The 18,359-nt window shown below is 42.8% G+C and overlaps 1 protein-coding gene across 1 annotated transcript in view; it reads right to left on the bottom strand.

Moving 5' to 3' along the window:
• Window positions 1-18,359, bottom strand: part of MGAT4B (alpha-1,3-mannosyl-glycoprotein 4-beta-N-acetylglucosaminyltransferase B) — a 528,860-nt gene that overhangs the window by 26,521 nt on the left and 483,980 nt on the right. Inside the window, 2 exon segments of the mRNA XM_040440884.1 lie at window positions 4,655-4,733; window positions 13,350-13,543. Of these exon segments, the coding sequence (XP_040296818.1) occupies window positions 4,655-4,733; window positions 13,350-13,543 (273 nt within the window).

Raw genomic sequence — 18,359 nt, 5'->3', positions numbered from 1 at the left:
GATAGCCGCTAATTATCATGGCCTCTGTTTTAGCTTGTTAGAGCATTTAGCTGGCCGTACACATTAAAAAGTTGTCAGAGGTGTCTGGCAGCAGGTTTCGCGGGTTTCTCCCCTCACTTTGTTCATGACACATGTATGGAAAGCTGAGTGTGTGTAGGGGTTAGGAGAGAGAAATGTCAGCCAAAACGAGAATTTGCGCATGACCAGCATTCAAGTGAACGTGTCACACAAAATGCACTATAATCTGCAGGCAGCATGTTAAAGAGCAGGAGGAGCTGAGTAGATTGATATATAGTTTGATAGGAAAATATTCAGTAAAACTTGCAATTTATTCATTTAAATCTATTTTCTTCCTGTGAATTGTAAGTGAGCTGTCTTATCAGTGATTGATAACACCAGAGGTGTACGTCATGGCAGCATTTTGACGTACTAATACATCATGGTGATCGGGCGGGCACCGGAGCGGTGAGCGCCCGATCACTGCTGTATCCGCCGGCATCGCTGTACAAGCCGATGCCGGCGGATTAACCCTTTCTATGCCGCGATCAGCGCTGACCGCGGCATAGAAGGGATAGGCGTCGAGTGAGGGAGCCCATCAGGTCCCAGCCACTGCTCACCCGATGGGTGAGAAGGCAGCCCGATGCCGTGCAGAGGCTGCCCAATGCCTTGCACGGCATCGGGACCTGCCTTCTACGGGTGCCCAGGAGATCCAGCCTCAGGCTGGGTCTCCTAGGCAACCTGTTAGTGTATTACTCAGTGTAATACACTAACAGGCAATGCATTACAATACAGATGTATTGTAATGCATTGCAGAGGGGATCAGACCCCTAAAAGTACAGAAAAGAAATATAAAAAAAAAGAGTTTTTAATTTAAAAAAAAAAAAAGTTTCAAGTAAAAAAAGAAATAAAACTTTCCCCTGATTTTATATTAAAAAAAAGAAAAAAAAAGAAAACACACACATATTAGGTATCTCCGCGTCCAGAACAACCGGCTCTATAAATATATCACATGATAGACCCCGTCTGATAAACACTGTAAAAAAATAAAAATAAAAACTGTTTAAAAAAAGCCATTTTTGTAACCTTACATCACAAAAAGTGCAACACTAAGCGATCAAAAAGGCATATGCCCCCCAAAATGGTACCAATAAAACAGTCACCTCATCCCGCAAAAAAAGAGCCCCTACCTAAAACAATCACCCCAAAAATTATAAAAACGATGCCTCTCAGACAATGGAGACACTAAAACATCATTTTTTTTGTTTCAAAAATGCTATTATTGTGTAAAACTTAAATAAATAAGAACAAGTATACATATTAGGTATTGCCATGTCCGTAACAACCTGCCCTATAAAAATATCATGTGACCTAACCCCTCAGGTAAATGCTGTAAAAATAAATAAATAAAAACGGTGCCAAAACAACCAATTTTTGGGTCACCTTGCCTCATAAAGTGAAATAATGAATTATCAAAAAATTATATGTACGGTACTCAAAAATGGTACCAATAAAAACATCAACTCTTCCTACAAAAAACGATTGGCAGAAAAATAAAAAACATATGGGGTTTAGAAAATGGAGACACAAAAACAATTTTTTTTCTCAAAAATGCTTTATTATTCAAAACTGAAACAAACAAATAAAGTAGACAAATTTGATATCACCGCGTCTGTAACAACCTGCTCTATAAAAATAGCGCATGATCTAACCTGTCAGATGAACATTGTAAAAAATAAAAACAGTGCCAAAACAGCCATTTTTAGGTTACCTTGCCTCACAAAAAACGTAATATAGAGCGATTAAAAATCATATGTACCCCAAAATAGTACCAATAAAAGCAGTCCAGCAAAATCTGCCTTTCAAAAAACATGCGGCAGTCCTTTCCTTCTGCGCCCTGCCGTGCGCCCTTACATCAGTTTACGACCACATGTGGGGTGTTTCTGTAAACCTCAGAATCAGGGTAATAAATGTTGAGTTTTGTTTGGCTGTTAACCCTCCATGTGTTAAAGAAAAAAATGGATTAATATGGAAAATCTACCAAAAAAGTGAAATTTAGAAATTAAAAATTCTTGTGGAACACGTAAAGGGTTAACAAAGTTTGTAAAATCTGTTTTGAGTAACTTGAGGGGTGTAGTTTCTACAATAGGGTCATTTATGGGGGGTTTCTATTATGTAAGCCCTCCAAAATGACTTCAGACCTGAACTGGTCCTTAAAAAGTGGGTTTTGGAAATTTTCTTAAATTTTTTTAGAATTGCTTCTAAAATTCTAAGCCTTCTAACGTCCCCAAAAAATAAAATTACATTTACAAAATGATGGCAACATAAAGTAGACATATGGGGAATGTTAAGTAATAAATATTTTATGAGGTATCGCTTTCTGTTTTAAAAGCAGAGAAATTGAAATTTAGAAAATTGCAAATTTTTCAACATTTGGGGTAAATTTGGGATTTTTTCATAAATAAAAGGTGAAATATATTTACTCAAATTTATGACTGTCATGAAGTACAATGTGTCACGAGAAAACTGTCTCAGAATGGCTTGGATAAGTAAAAGTGTTCCAAAGTTATTACCACATAAAGTGACACATGTCAGACTTGCAAAAAATGGCCTGGGCAGGAAGGTAAAAACTGGCCCAGGGTAGAAAGCGTTAAAGGGGTTGTCTTACTTCTCTTCTGCTCGTATCCAGGGGTTATGGCCACCACTGCAGCACAAATACGAGGTGGACGGGACAGGAGCTGCTGCGCATGCGTACCTATGTGCACTCCCATTGTCCTAGTCACCAGAGAGGCTGGTGGATTCCAGGGTGGTCATAATCCCTGGAAATTAGCAGAGTATAATGTAATGGAAAAGATAAAATATTGATAATCACAATACATTAATAAGTGCCTTGTATTCACTTTCTCTACATGATAAATGGCATTTGCTAAAGCGAGACAACCCCTTTAAGTTCAGAAGGAGCAGACATATAAATTTAAAAATTACTGTAAATGTAAAAAAAATTGCAATCATGCAAAAGTCCATTTATTTCAGTAATGCAAATTAAAAGGAATTGCATTAATGCAGCTTAAAATTAGAATTTTGTGAAAAGGTTCAATATTCTAGGCTCAAAGTGTCACACTCTAGTCAGCTAATTGGTCCATACCCCCTGAGCAAAGGGGACCTCAAAATTGTGACTTTGGGGTTTCATAAGCTGTAAGCCATAATCATCCAAATTATAACAAATAAAGGCTTGAAATATCTCGCTTTGCATGTAATGAGTCTATCTCATATATTAGTTTCACCTTTTAAGTTGCATTACTGAAATAAATTAACTTTGCACGATTTTCAAATTTTCACCTGTATATAAATCTGTTCAGCTTTTTCTGCTCTACAATACACTACATGCAGATTGGATTGCCTTTTGTGGTGACATGTTCTTTTTAAGGTCCTTTAACATGGGCCTTCTGACCAGGCATCAAGAACAAAGTTTGTTGTCAATACTTGCCTAATTATGAGTGGAGCAATCACTTGTTCCCATACAGATTCATTGTTTCTGGGCAGCAGATCCCGGTTTACACAGCACAATCTGCTGCCCAGGAACAATGATTTTGGGTGCAGCATCAATGATGCTTTTGCCCAATGAATGAACATTAGCTTATTTATCGGGTGATTGGTGACACTTTTACACTGGGAAATGAGCATTTGTAGAAATATTCCTTCCTGATAATCAGCCTAAGTAAAAGTCCCTCTAGACAATGATCTGATGTTTTAGGAGAAATAAGTCATAAATATATTGCACATGTCAACATTTGCTGCATCAACTCAATACAAATACAGTGATCCAAGATACAAGATACAATGGCCTCAGGATACAATATTTTCAACATACAATGGTCTTTTCTGACCCATCGTAAGCTGAAACCAGACTCAACATACAATGTCTTAGAGCCAGACCAATCAAGGACACTTCTCTGGTAAAATAGCTGTATTTGCTGGTTAGAAGCCATTCCTGACTTGTTTTATCTGTGTTAATTATTCGCTTATTTTTCTTAAAACCAAATTTTCTCTTATCTTGGATGCAGTGGCGTACATAGAGAAATAAGGACCCCGTAGCAAGAGTCAAACCAGGCCCCCCACACAGGACAGAAGGGTTTCCGCCTAAACCCCTTTCAATAACCCTTGGGCCATTTTTCCACTGCCTCATTTGCTAAAAGTTGTTCCTTTAGAGCAGGGGTGCTCAACCTGCGGCCCTCTAGCTGTTGTAAAACTACAATTGCCACCATGCCCTGCTGTAGGCTGATAGCTGTAGGCAGTCTGGGCATGCTGGGAGTTGTAGTTTTGCAACAGCTCGAGAGCCGCAGGTTGGCCAACCCTGCTTTAGAGGGTAGAGTCCTGACCAAGTTTTCACCTCCAGTAGAAGAGATAATCCCAACTAAGACTGGCCCGCCTCTTGCCCTGGGCCCCATAGCAGTCGCATGGTCTACTGCTATGGTAGTTACGCTCCTGCTTGGATGACATTTTGGGGCTTTGGAACTGATTACTCAACCTACAATGGTTTCAACATACAATGTTCGTCCTGGAACCAAATAATATTGTATCTTGAAGGACCACTGTACATAATCCCAATTCCCAAACTTTTATCCATGCCATACACTCATTTACCATGGTCACTTACATCAAAAGGCAGGATCTCCACGGTGGTGTTATAAAGCTTATCTTCAGGGTGCTCGATGTTCCCACTTCGGAAAAAATACCTATAGGAAAAAAATAAAATTAAGATTCAACTTATCAAGTCAAAGACAGCTGAAGGTCGATATGATAACATGCAATTATTTCTTGTAGTTTAATTAACTCATATCTTAGGGAGGAGGAGAAGCTGCATCCGCAGCCAGCACTGTTAAAAGAAAAAAGGTTCTGAATGATCCATACCTTCTTATTTTTTGCAGAAAATTGTTATATCAGAGAATCTCTTCCTTCATTTCCACAGCTTTAACTTGGGTCATAATAAATTGTGTATTAAAATGTATATTAAATGCATACGATATATAGAAATACGACATGAATTTATTACCAGTCTGCTGCGGACAATGCATTTTTGTCCTCATGGGATAAGCTGAAGGGTCTCCTTTAGGATAAGTCGTTATCTGCTGAGGAACCTGGTAGCAGTGCCTGTTCACATTGAAATCAATGGGCCTTGCAATGCATGGCCACAGTGAATTCTCCAGACCTTAGAGATGCTTTTATAGATGCTTTGGCTAAAAGATAAAGGTCATGAATGGATGACCCAGAATGCCCTAAAGAGGTATTTGAAAATGCTGTTTCTAAACCAGACAACCTTTAGTCTGTATTACAAATAGTGAAAGGGGTTGGATAGTGGAGAACTATTGGATCAGTGAGCATGCTACCATTGGGACCCCCACCAATCATGAAAATAGTGACCCCGTATCCTGTAAAACACTCCCCCCTCCTCCCCCCCGGTTCCATGGGAGTGTGGGCGATAGCCAAGGGCTGTACCCAAGAACTCCCATAGAAATTAATGGAGCAGCAGCACGCACGCATGCCCGACCGGCCGCTTTTTTCATTTCGGGGGCTCCACGGGGTACAGAGTCCCTGTTCTTGTAATTGGTGGGGGTCTCAGTGGTAGGACCACCACCAACCTAATAGTTATCCTTTATCCTGTAGATAGGGGATAACTTCACATAACCAGACTACCTCTTTAAAGTGGCCTCAAGTCATAGCTTTACGTTAATTATTATATTGGGGAGCTGCAGTAGTTCCTAACGCTATAAAATGGCATTACATCCTATACAAGTGGGAGACAATTAAGCCACCTGTATTTGCTGAATGGAGTTGGAAGGGAGGCTGTCACACAACAGTCTCTCTGCTCACACTATGTACGGCATGTATCACAAAGTGTCTGTTCATCCAGTATAAGCGCTACGGACCTCTATACAGGAAAGCCCAGCTTGCTGCTCTTTCCTGTACAGTAAAAAAAAAAAAGTATACCTAATCAGATCACCTGCAGGGAGGCCATGAGGACACACCTTGTCCTCCATCAAGTAAATTGATATGTTTAACATGGTGTCCACAGCCTATTATATACTCTGTTTTTCAATTACTTAAAGGGGATGCCAGTGTTATTCAAAAAAGTATTATCAGGCAGGAATGATCATAAAATATTACAAAAACATACTCACCCATTTCACACCTGCCACTTCCAGTGCCGCCATTCTGATCCTCCTCATCTCTGCAGCCATGCCATCATCTTCTTGGCTGCAGGAAAGAAGTACCTGTATGCCCCAGACACCACTGCAGCCAATTAATGGTCTCAACAGTATATGACACATGACCACTGAGGCCAGTAACTGGTTGCAGTAGTCACAAGGAATACGGATGTAGCAGGGTTAACACACATGCTTTATGACACATGTTATCTAAACTAAATGTATTAAGCAATTGCTTTTCAATGGCTTTTGTTTCACGATAACGCAATGAGTTAAGAAATTTGAGTTAAGAGTGTGTGTTACCCCTGCTACATCTGTATATGGATATATCCTTGCTGCAGCCAAACAACGCCTAGCAAGGGGCATCGGAGTGGTGGTACTGGGGGCGGCAGTGGGTAAAATAGGTAAGCATATCTTATTAAATTTTTCTATGACCATTACTGCCTGGAGAGACTTTATTTATAGACTTTATTCAATAGACTTTATTTATAGACTTTATTCAATAGATGAAAACTTGTAAAGACCATGTTCTGCTCATAGCTACAAAGTATCAATGGATCATTCAGATGGAAACACTGCAGCAAAGACCCAGCTATGATAAATATGTAATAGATCCCTATTGATCTTTCAGCCTCTAGATTTTAAAAAAATCCATTCACCAAAAGCAAGCAGACATATACATACATACGTATATTAGAAAGTTGAACAGCTTTTCATTATATAAATCATTAAAGGGGTTGTCCATTCTTGTGTAAATAAAGCTTACACTCCTGTAATATACATTTACTTCATATGTATATTATATGTGCCCTATACATTCCAGTATGAAGCGTGAGCCTCTTGGGACCATTGCCTCTTGTTAAATGGGTTGTCTCACTTCAGCAAATGCCATTTATCATGTAGAGAAAGTTAATACAAGGCTCTTACTAATGTATTGTGATTGGCCATATTGCCTCCTTTGCGCTTGATTAATTTTTCTATCACATTATACACTGCTCGTTTCCATGGTTACTTGTGCTTGAAGTGCTTGAAGTGGGCCGGAACGCGCGGTACTGAGCCACTTCCAAAAATTGCCCTGGAGAGTACCAGCACCTCTCCGTGCGCCCAGTACGTGGGTTTCCGGTACCGGAGCGCAGGGCCGGCCTTTGGGGTGTGCGGGCTGTGCGGCCGCACAGGGCGCCATAGTAACAGGGGCGCTGGGCGGCCGACAGCTCGCAATGTAATATGCGGCAGGCGAGGCTGAACTTGTGTTCTCCCTCGGGGCGCCCCCTCCATCTAGCCCTCCCCTGTCTGACCTGATTCGTTCCTCCTCCCCTGTCTGACCTGCCTGCTGCCCCCGCCGCTGCCAATAAGAAGAGAGACGGGAGGAGGAGGGGAGGGGCTGTGGCCACTGCGCCACCAATGAAGATAACTGACCTGAATACAAAAACAGGAGGCGGGTGCTGGAATCAAATAGCCGACAGCCAACCTCTGTGACAGGGAGCTGCGATCAGCTGCAGTTGAGTTAACCCTTCAGGTGCGGTACTGGAGGAGTTAATTGTAGCTGATCGCAGCTCCCTGTCACAGAGGTCGGGTGCCGGCTATTTGATTCCAGCACCCGCCTCCTGTTTTTGTATAAGAAACGTTTGTGGCACAGTGCGCCCCCCCCCCCCCCCAACACCCCAGTATAAGAAACGTTGGTAGGCAGTGCGCCCCCACCCCCCCCCTCAGTATAAGAAACGTTTGTGGCACAGTGCGCCCCCCCCCCCCAACACCCCAGTATAAGAAACGTTGGTAGGCAGTGCGCTTTCCCCCCCAAACACCCCAGTATAAGAAACATTGGTGGCTCAGTGGGAAGTGCCAGTGAGGGTTAAAAAATAATAAAAAATTTTTAACTCACCTCCTCCAGATGATCGCGTAGCTGCCGTTCTCCTGTTTTCTTCAAGACCTGTGGTGACGTCACTGAGCTCATCACATGACCCATTACCATGGTGATGGATCATGTGATGCTAACAGTGATGTCACCACAGGTCCTTTGACAGGTCATGAAGAAAGAACAGAAGACGATCAATTGGAGGAGGTGAGTTAATTATTATTTATATTTTTTAACCCTCATTGGCACTGCCCACTGCGCCACCAATGATTATTATATTGAGGGGGGGCCCACTGCGCCACCAATGATTATTATATTGAGGGGGGGGCGCACTGCGCCACCAATGTTTATTATATTGAGGGGGGGCCCACTGCGCCACCAATGTTTATTATATTGAGGGGGGGCGCACTGCGCCACCAATGTTTATTATACTGGGGTGATGGGGGGGCGCACTGCGCCACCAATGTTTATTATACTGGGGTGTTGGGGGGGCGCACTGCGCCACCAATGTTTATTATACTGGGGTGATGGGGGGGCGCACTGCGCCACCAATGTTTATTATACTGGGGTGTTCGGGGGGCGCACTGCGCCACCAATGTTTATTATATTGGGGGGGGCGCACTGCGCCAATGTTTATTATATTGGGGGGGGCGCACTGCGCCACCAATGTTTATTATACTGGGGTGTTGGGGGGGCGCACTGCGCCACCAATGTTTATTATACTGGAGTGTTGGGAGGGGCGCACTGCGCCACCAATGTTTATTATACTGGAGTGTTGGGGGGGCGCACTGCGCCACCAATGTTTATTATACTGGGGTGTTGGGGGGGCGCACTGCGCCACCAATGTTTATTATACTGGGGTGTTGGGGGGGCGCACTGCGCCACCAATGTTTATTATACTGGAGTGTTGGGAGGGGCGCACTGCGCCACCAATGTTTATTATATTGGGGGGGCGCACTGCGCACAATGACGGGTTAGGGAAATTTCACAGCAGAGTGCGCATGCGCTGGGAGCCTCGCCGGCGGTTAGGGTAGGGAAAAATTATGGGCCAGTGCACAGGTGCGGTGATCGGATGGATGTTCTCAGCAGGACACCGGCCGACACTGCGCATGCGCTGGGAGCCTCACCAGCGGTTAGGGTAGGGAAAAAGCACTGACCCGTACATAATTTTTCCCTTCCCTAACCGCTGGTGAGGCTCCCGGTGCATGCGCAGTGTCGGCCGGTGTCCAGCTGAGAACATCCATCCGATCACTGCGCCTGCGCACTGGCCCATAGTTTTTCCCTACCCTAACCGCCGGCGAGACTCCTGGCGCATGCGCACTCTGCTGTGAAACTTCCCTAACCTGTCATTGTGCGCCTGCGCGGCGCTGCACACCTCCTCACGTCATGTCCGGTGCGACCGGAAGTGACGAAGGTAGGGAAATCTCACGAAGTAGGGAAGTATAACATTACACCGGCCTTTGGGGTGTGCGGGCTGGTAACTACTTGGTTGGATAGTCAGCCAGCCTATGCCATGATGCCAGCAACAAGCAGTGTTTTTTTGTTTTTTTTTGGGGGGGGGGGGGCGCCACAAGGTTAGCTCGCACAGGGCGCCTGGACACCTAAGGCCGGCCCTGCCGGAGCGCAGCGGAGAGCTGGCAGTATCTCCTCCCTAATGTCGTTGGCTGGGCAGCTAGTGGAGGGGGGCGGGTCGTTGCAGAGTACGGCTCAGGCTGGCGCAGGCAGGGAGTTGACCTCACGTTAGGTGACGTCAACTCCTTCCCGCGCGCCTGTGACTGAGGAGCGATCAGTGCGGCGACCAGTGACTGGTCCTCCTTGGAGTCAGGAGTCGGACGGTGCAGCAAAGAACATCGACTTTGCTTTGGAATCCAACTTCTGAAGAGTACTGGTGAGTGACAGGCACCCCCCCTCCCCCCACACACATTAGTTCCTCTCTGTACCAGTACCCCCCCCCCCCCTGGCAGGGGGGTACTGGTACAGAGAGGAATTAATGTGTGTGATGAGGGGGGGGGGGGGGGGGGTCTGAGGTGCAGGGGGGTACTGGTACAGAGGGGAACGAATGTGCGGTGGTGGGGGGGGGGGGGTACTGGTACATAGAGGAACTAATATATATGTGTCTGATGGGTGGGTCTGATGTGTAGGGGGCCCCTGCACATCAGACCCCCCCATCACACACATATATATTAGTTCCTCTATGTACCAGGACCCCCCCCCACCACCGCACATTCGTTCCTCTCTGTACCAGTACCCCCCTGCACATCAGACCCCCCCCCCCCTCATCACACACATTAGTTCCTCTCTTTACCAGTACCCCCCCCCCCCCCACCACCACCACACATTAGTGCCTCTCTGTACCAGTACCCCTCTGCACATCAGACCCCCCATCACACACATATATATTAGTTCCTCTATGTACCAGTACCCCCCCCCCCCCACCACCGCACATTCGTTCCTCTCTGAACCAGTACCCCCCTGCACATCAGACCCCCCCCTCATCACACACACACACACATTAATTCCTCTCTGTACCAGTACCCCCCTGGCAGGGGGGTACTGGTACAGAGAGGAATTAATGTGTGTGTGTGTGATGAGTGGGGGGGGGGGGTCTGATGTGCAGGGGGGTACTGGTACAGAGAGGAACGAATGTGCGGTGGTGGGGGGGGGTACTGTACTGGTACATAGAGGAACTAATATATATGTGTGTGATGGGGGGGTCTGATGTGCAGGGGGGGGGAGCACCGGCGCCTAATAGAGTACCGGCACCTCTTTTGGCCCACTTAAAGCACTGGTTACGACCACCCTGTAATCCAGCAGTGGTGGCCGTACTTGCACACTAAAGGAAAAAGCAGTGTCCTCTCTGGTGGTCGGGACCATAGGAGTGCATATAAGCACGTGTGCGCAGCAGCTGACGTCCCTGCCACCTTGAATTTGTGCTGCAGCAGTGGCCGTCACCCATGGAAATAAGCATGTATAATGTAATGGAAAAATGAATCAAGCCAGCAAAGGAAGCAATATGGACAATCACAATACATTAGTAAGTGCCTTGCATTAACTTGTATTAACATGTCTACATGATAAATTCTCTTTGCTGAAGTGAGACAACCCCTTTAAGAGTCCACAGTTCGGTCTTATATTACTTTTGCCAAATTTAAGCAGTGCAATTTTTTGCTGCATTTTATCAACAGTGGTGTGTTGCTAGAACGATACAATGTGATTAGGCTTCTATTCAGGCAGACTCTTTAAAAGCAGCTTTATCTAAATTCTTCCTCGGGTGCTCAAAAGAGAAGCACCAGTAAAGATAGATAAATACTGTAAAAGCTAGGCAAATATTTGCAGAGTGCTGAGTGGTATCAAGACGAGGAGACAAAATGAAGACTTCACTGATGCAATTTGAAACACTTAGGGCCCATGTACACGACCGTTGTTGTTTTGCTGTCTGTTTTTCACAGATCCGTTGTTCCGTAACTGATTTTTTTTTTTCTCTGATTTAAGTCCTCTTTTGTTCCGTTATTCCACAATACATATCAGTATGGTTTCCGTATGCGATCCGTTTTTTGCTGATCGGAAACAGTAATTTATTATTCACCAAACACATGAGCAATATGAGCTGGGCATAGCATTTCTACAGTATGGATCCGCAAAATACGGATGAAATACGGATGTGTTCCGTGTGCATTCCGTATTTTTTGCGGACCCATTGACTTGAATGGGGATTCGGACCGTGATTTGCGGACCATAATAGAACATGCACTACTTTTTTGCAGAACGGAAATACGGAAATGGAATGCACACAGAGTACCTTCCATTGTTTTTGTGGACCCATTGAAGTGAATAGTTCCGCATACGGTCCGCAAAAAAAAAAGGAACGGAAGCGGAAAGAAAATACGTTCGTGTGCATGAGCCCTTACAGAAAGCTTGACACCTGGAAAACTTATTTCATGAATGTACACATAGAGAAAAATGTATCATTTCATATCAGTTTTGCTTAAAGGGGTTGCCCCATGACAAGAACTTATTCGCCACTCCATCAACTCTATGGGGCTGCCTGAGATAGCAGAATACAAGCGCTCAGCTATCTCCAACAGCTCCACATAGCTGAATGGAGCAGGGGCCATGTGTATCTACAGCTCCACTGAAATAGGAAAAAGGGCCCCAGCCATCGGACTCCCATCGATCAGACACTAATCCCTTATCCTGTGGATAGGAGATACGTTTTTGACATGGGACAACCCCTTTAAGTGTGCATTTGTGTACTTCCTGCAAATTTATCAAAGGGTGCAAGTGTTTTTTTGTATTTGTCGCATCTTTGAACCTAACAATTTGGGGGTCATTTATCAAACTGGTGTAAAGTAGAACTGGCTTAGTTGCCAATAGCAACCAATCAGATTCCACCTTTTATTTTTGACAGCTCCTTTGGAAAATGAAAGGTGGAATCTGGTTGCTATGGGTAACTTTACACCAGTTTGATAAATCTCCCCCTTTGTCTAGAAATACTTATACAGTTTTTTTACTCCATAAGTCTGCAGTAAAACTAATTAATGTAGCTAACCATCACCACATCCCCACCGACTTTACAAAACTGGAGTGAGTAGTGTCACAATGTTTGCACAAGTAAGCCCAAAAAGTCACAGCAGCCCTATTCTGAGACTTTTTAAAGACAGAATTCTGCAGTGCCTTGAATTCCCCCATTAGTATATTATTCAGGTTACGTTACATTTACAGTTACATTTTAATCAGATATTTAGAAATACGTATTCATTAGGGGTTCCACTCCTGTTCACCCATTTAGAAGCTTCTCCTCATAGGCCTGTCTTGTTTCTTCACCCATATTGTTGACCAAAAGTGACACTAATCATAGCCCTCACTAAACAAGTCTTCCGACTCCAACCTAGAGTCATACAAGCGTAACATTTCTTTGAAGTTTCTACCTTAAAGGGGTAATGGGCCCAAAGGTGATCTTCCAATATTTCAACATTTAACAAAATTGCACTGATGGAAGTCATGAGCTGAAATCTCCATCAATTTCCAAAATAAGAGAATAAATAAGGGAGGTTCCCTTCTATTCTGGAAATCAGTGGTGGACTCAACCAACATGGGCTAACCACATGTATCTATAACATTTAAGCTGAATACAATGCTTTGTCAAATGTGTGGCTTTAGTACAATACTACACTAATTATGACTGCATGGGCTGACTCCATAAACATAACAGGAAGAATTGAGAAATACCAAAGGTAATGAAAATTTTGGTCATACAGCAAGAGAACTTCCAAAGTGATTTGCTATTCACAGACCTTTCCACCCGTAAAGGTTTGAAGAACCTAAAGCGTACAAAGTCTCCTGCAGTTGGTGTGAATGCCCAAAAGAAATCTTCTCTCAGGTAAGCCTTCTCCAAGGTGAAATGTTGGTACGTTTTTAAGCTGGTGCTGACTTCAGCGGCAGGATTCACATGTTCTTTGCGGAGAGCTTGTTTACCAAAGTCTTTGTCCTGAATGAAAGAAAAGACTACAAACTATCAATCTCACATGGTATACCGAAATGCGGTGACCAGTTATAACAATGAATAGAAAAGATTGAGATGCTAATTAGCCTGTGCTCAAAATAAGGACAGGTCATGTATAAGCAGTGTATGAGTAAGACTCTTTTTACAAAGTTAATGCCTGGCCATAATAAGCACACATCCACGATAACAAAATGAGTTTCAGTCCCGTGTAAAAGATGTCATCGATTGGCAACGTCCCTTTACGCTAGTTCCTGATAATCGGCCCATGTAATTGCCTGATGAACGAGCAAACACTCGTTCATCAGGTGAAAGTATTGTTGATGCCGGCATCTAAATCATCATTTCTAGGCAGCATGAAGTACTGCGTAAATCAATCTGCTGTCCAGAAACAAAGAATCAGTATGGGGACAAGCAATTGCAGTAGTGATTGCTGGTCCCCATACAACAGAGGTGATTGTTGCATATAGATGCAGGTTTCACTCCACTGACAAGCATTAAATTATTGGGAATGAATGCTCTGTTGGCTCATGAAAATGGTCCTTCAGCAGACTGCTGCCATATTTACATGGGCCAGTGATCGAGAATGTGTGTTCTTATGAAGGTCCTTTAGACATATCATTTTCAAAGCAATAGAATAAAAGGACTGTTTACTGTGTGTGCAGATATGCTAGTAGAGAATTCTGAGTTACTAGAGGGGGGTCCCATTCAAGACCTTTATCTATTAGCCAAAACAGAGAGCCAATACTGGTAATGTTTTTTGTCAGGAGGACATGGCATAGCAATGCAGTACACAGAAAATTCACTGGGATCAATGGAAACTATGTCATACTTATATTTCCCTGTAGGGGCACTGCTGTGGAATTATATAGTTGCTGGCAGATCTACCCTCTGATTACAGTTGACTGCTGGGATTCCCAGCATTAGGACAACTTGTAATCAACTTATTAGAGGACACTTCTAACAAAAACAATAGCCCAGACCGGACAAGCCCTTTAATACATGTTACAATAATTAGCTTCAAGATAATAAGAATGGCACCAAACACTAATGATGTATATGGATTAAAACATGAGACCCTATAAATGCCTCTTCCAATAGTTTATTTAGGGCTCCATAAAGAAAAAAACCTAAACCACACAGTAAGAACCCTCCACATCAAACATCAAAGTGGCTTAAAATGTACAAGAAAATGAACTGAATGACACTGGTGGAAACAGCTGCACATTACTAAATGCTTCTACATTCCACAAGTGGCTTTCAGGTTTAAAACTAGAACTCATGGAAAAACCCATTGGTTGCTGCTAATTCATTTATAGTATACAGAAAACATCACCTGTCCATGAGCCCTATGAAAGGATAAGGATGTCATAACAGCATACCTCACTCTGGCAAACTTAGGCTATTGGCATATATCATGGATGGTCATTCATTTGTAGAAACTGCTCCTGAGGGAATGTCTAGCAGTCCAGGACTTACACCTGCTAATTGTCTAAATGTTATTTCAGTGTAAGATAGTAGCTATCATATTAAAAGGAGTTGTTGATGATGATGAGACAACCCCTTTCAGGCTATGGACAACATTGACATGGAAAAAATTAATTCTGCTCAAATGTGTGGTTAGCGTGAGACTGCAATCTTTATACCTTAGTTTACTTTCAGACCTCCTGATATTCAGTTTGCAACATGCTCCTAGTGTCAGACCCTTCTCATCTGGGCAAGTCCCTCCCAATAACAGATGGCAGATGTGAGGTGTGTGTCCCCAGGATGCTACTGTCTTCCCTATGCAGACTGCATTGTGTGTGCTTTCTTCTATCTAATGCCTGTGTGAGCTAGTAGATCCTCTCCCCAAATCGAATGTGTACAACCTCCTGCTGCTCTCTAACACTGAGAGAAGGGAAGGGGAGAGCAGAGAGAGCATCATAAACAGAAACAGTTCTCTGACAGATTAATGTCAGATTCGGCAGATAGGTGAAAGACACTCTGCAGAAGCAAAATGGTAGATTTTTTTTATTAAGACCCTTTAGAAAGTTGCTCTCTTTTGCATTTAGCAAATAAACAATACAAACATGTCAGTGCAAAGGTTTCCGTAGCCTTAAAGTCTACTTTTATTTTGTACTAGAAAAATGACGAACACTATCCAAATTGCTATAGGTGACACCACTGTCTTTCTACTGTTAGTATATTGTGACGGCAGCTGTCTATGACATAGTCACATCGGGGCTCCCATAAATAGCATCTTTATTCCGGTGAGTGTGCCTAAACGAACTTTCGATTCCATGCAGTCCTGCAAGGCACAATTTTTCCACAGCTATATTTCTGGTAATTCAATGTGACGGGAACTGCAGCGCAGCTCTCTCACTATATACTGTACCATAACCTTACAAATAGAAACCTGTTACCACAAAATGAAGTGCAATCTGCAGGCAGCATGTCATGGAGCAGACATAGCTGTGCAGATTGCTATATAGTTTTGTTGGAAAAAAATTCTGTAAAACTTTTAAGGTATACATTTATAACTCTGTTTTTCTGAGTTATACATGGGGGGGGGTCAGAACTTTTGTGTATAAAAAGAGTCCATCATATAAGGCCTATACAGGTATATAAATAGGAACATTAAGAGAAGCCATTTTGGTCTGATTTTGTCTTATTCAAGAGGGTAATATAAGTTCAAACCCTCGTGAACTTAGAATCACTAACTCGAGATTAGACTTGTGTAAAGACTTTTGTTTATAAAACTTAGGAGGGTTTGCATAGTCTGCTCTTGTGTGAGAAGAAATTTAGACAGGTCTAATAAAATGTATTTACCCAGATAAAACACAGAAGTAGAAATGTGTGAGTTTTAAGTTAGTTGAAATGAACAGAAAGAGACTAATTTTATTTTGGGTTTTTATATTAATCAATGTATGAGTGGATTTTGATTTTTATACCATCGATTTAAATATGTGTGTTTTATATAACTAAGAGTGTGGTAATTATAGATGTATTCATTTTAAGGTTAGAATTGAGGTAGAAATTCCTATGTAATTTCAGAATGTCTCCCAGAGAACAGTGTAAGTTAATGATCACTTTCCCTGAAGATTTCTTGAAAGGAGAAAGGTGATCATAAACAAGCCCTGTCTTTTTACCAAACAATGACCACGAGTGTTGTAGTTTGTGTTTGGAATTAATTAGGTTTAGTCAGAGATTTAGAAAGAGACTAGATGTTTGACAAAAGATAAACTTCATTGTCTCTTTCAGGTCTCTTAAAGTTCTGTCTGAAACCTTAGTTAAAATTTATCCCTTCTTCAAATTAATGAGAAAATATACAGAAAATATCTATAATTGCCAAGACTTTTATATGGAGCCTTAGTGCCACCTAGTGTTAGGATAAAATTAAGGCTTAAATTTTGAAATCACTAGGGGAGGTCCTATTAGTTATAAAGTGATGTCACTAAGTAAATGATCAGAACAGGCCAGTCCCATTTTAGATGGGATAAAAAGATGGTATGGGCCGACAGATGGAGGATCTTCTTGAATCAGCTTTGGATGGTTATCTTGAAGAAAACATCTTGAAACATCTTGAGACCTGAAGACATCTTGATCCATCGGATCCAGCAACTTGACCACCTTTTCAGCCATTGGAGGCAGCCATCTTAGAACCATTGAAACTGATTTCTGCTAGCTGACATTTTGGTATAGTATAACCTTACCTATATTTTATAGGATAATTAATTAATATAATATATATCTAGTAAAGTTTATAGTGGCTCACCCTTCAGTCAGCTAAGGCAGGTGCTCAAACTAAGGTGTGGTTCACCCTGACCACAATGTGAAGTTTGAGAATTTTAGTACAATATAGTGAGCACTCAATATCTGCTGCTATGCGTCAGGTTCAGTTTATATATTATTTATTATGTCACACTACAGCATATTTTGTACAAGATTAAAACAATATAAAACAATATAAATCAATATATTGGTAAAATACCGCTTATTACAAATCATTAAGAAGTATCACTGCTGAATATCAATATGAGTCATTATTATATACCAATAAAATTCAGACTTGTTAAGAATATAAATATATAAATATAGAGAATCCCTATTATTACTTTGTGTGCGCTGCGCCTGTATTGCGCTACGAAGTCTCAGTCTTATATCTGTGCTGAGAGGAATGGCTCACAGTTCCAGGCGGTATCTTCGTGAGTTTACTATTCAATATTACTCACTTTTTGGGGTCCAGCTTGTGTGTATCAGTCCGTGGTGGCGTCCCACCACAGGTTAGTGCACTCACCGGATTCCTTTATAGCACTGTAGGCTAGCTTCCACTTGCTCCACTCTGCAGTCTCGTTATGGTAGATGAAATACCTGCTTTCAATTGACTCCTATACGCCCCACGTGTAGTCGGCGTCCTGTATTTCACCAACAATCCACGAGGCTAGGGCGTCAGGGAGTCCTCGCTTGTAGATATGTTCGAGGCTCCTATGTTTGAGTCGAGAGTCTTGTTAATTACCGTCTATGCGGTTATGTCCATAACTCTGCGTACTGCTGATTCCGGTGTAGTGAAGTGTGTCCTTCAGTGTATGGATCCCGTCCTGCTATACGCGTTTCAAGGTCTCTGACCTCTTCCTCAGTAGCTGGTCTCAGCAGCTACTGAGGAAGAGGTCAGAGACCTTAAAACGCGTATAGCAGGACGGGATCCATACACTGAAGGACACACTTCACTACACCGGAATCAGCAGTACGCAGAGTTATGGACATAACCGCATAGACGGTAATTAACAAGACTCTCGACTCAAACATAGGAGCCTCGAACATATCT

The sequence above is a fragment of the Bufo bufo genome, chromosome 1, assembly GCF_905171765.1.
Source record: "Bufo bufo chromosome 1, aBufBuf1.1, whole genome shotgun sequence".
In the NCBI taxonomy this organism is placed as follows: domain Eukaryota; kingdom Metazoa; phylum Chordata; class Amphibia; order Anura; family Bufonidae; genus Bufo; species Bufo bufo.
Note: the sequence above shows the minus strand (reverse complement) of the source record. Positions and strands in the feature narration are given on the sequence as shown.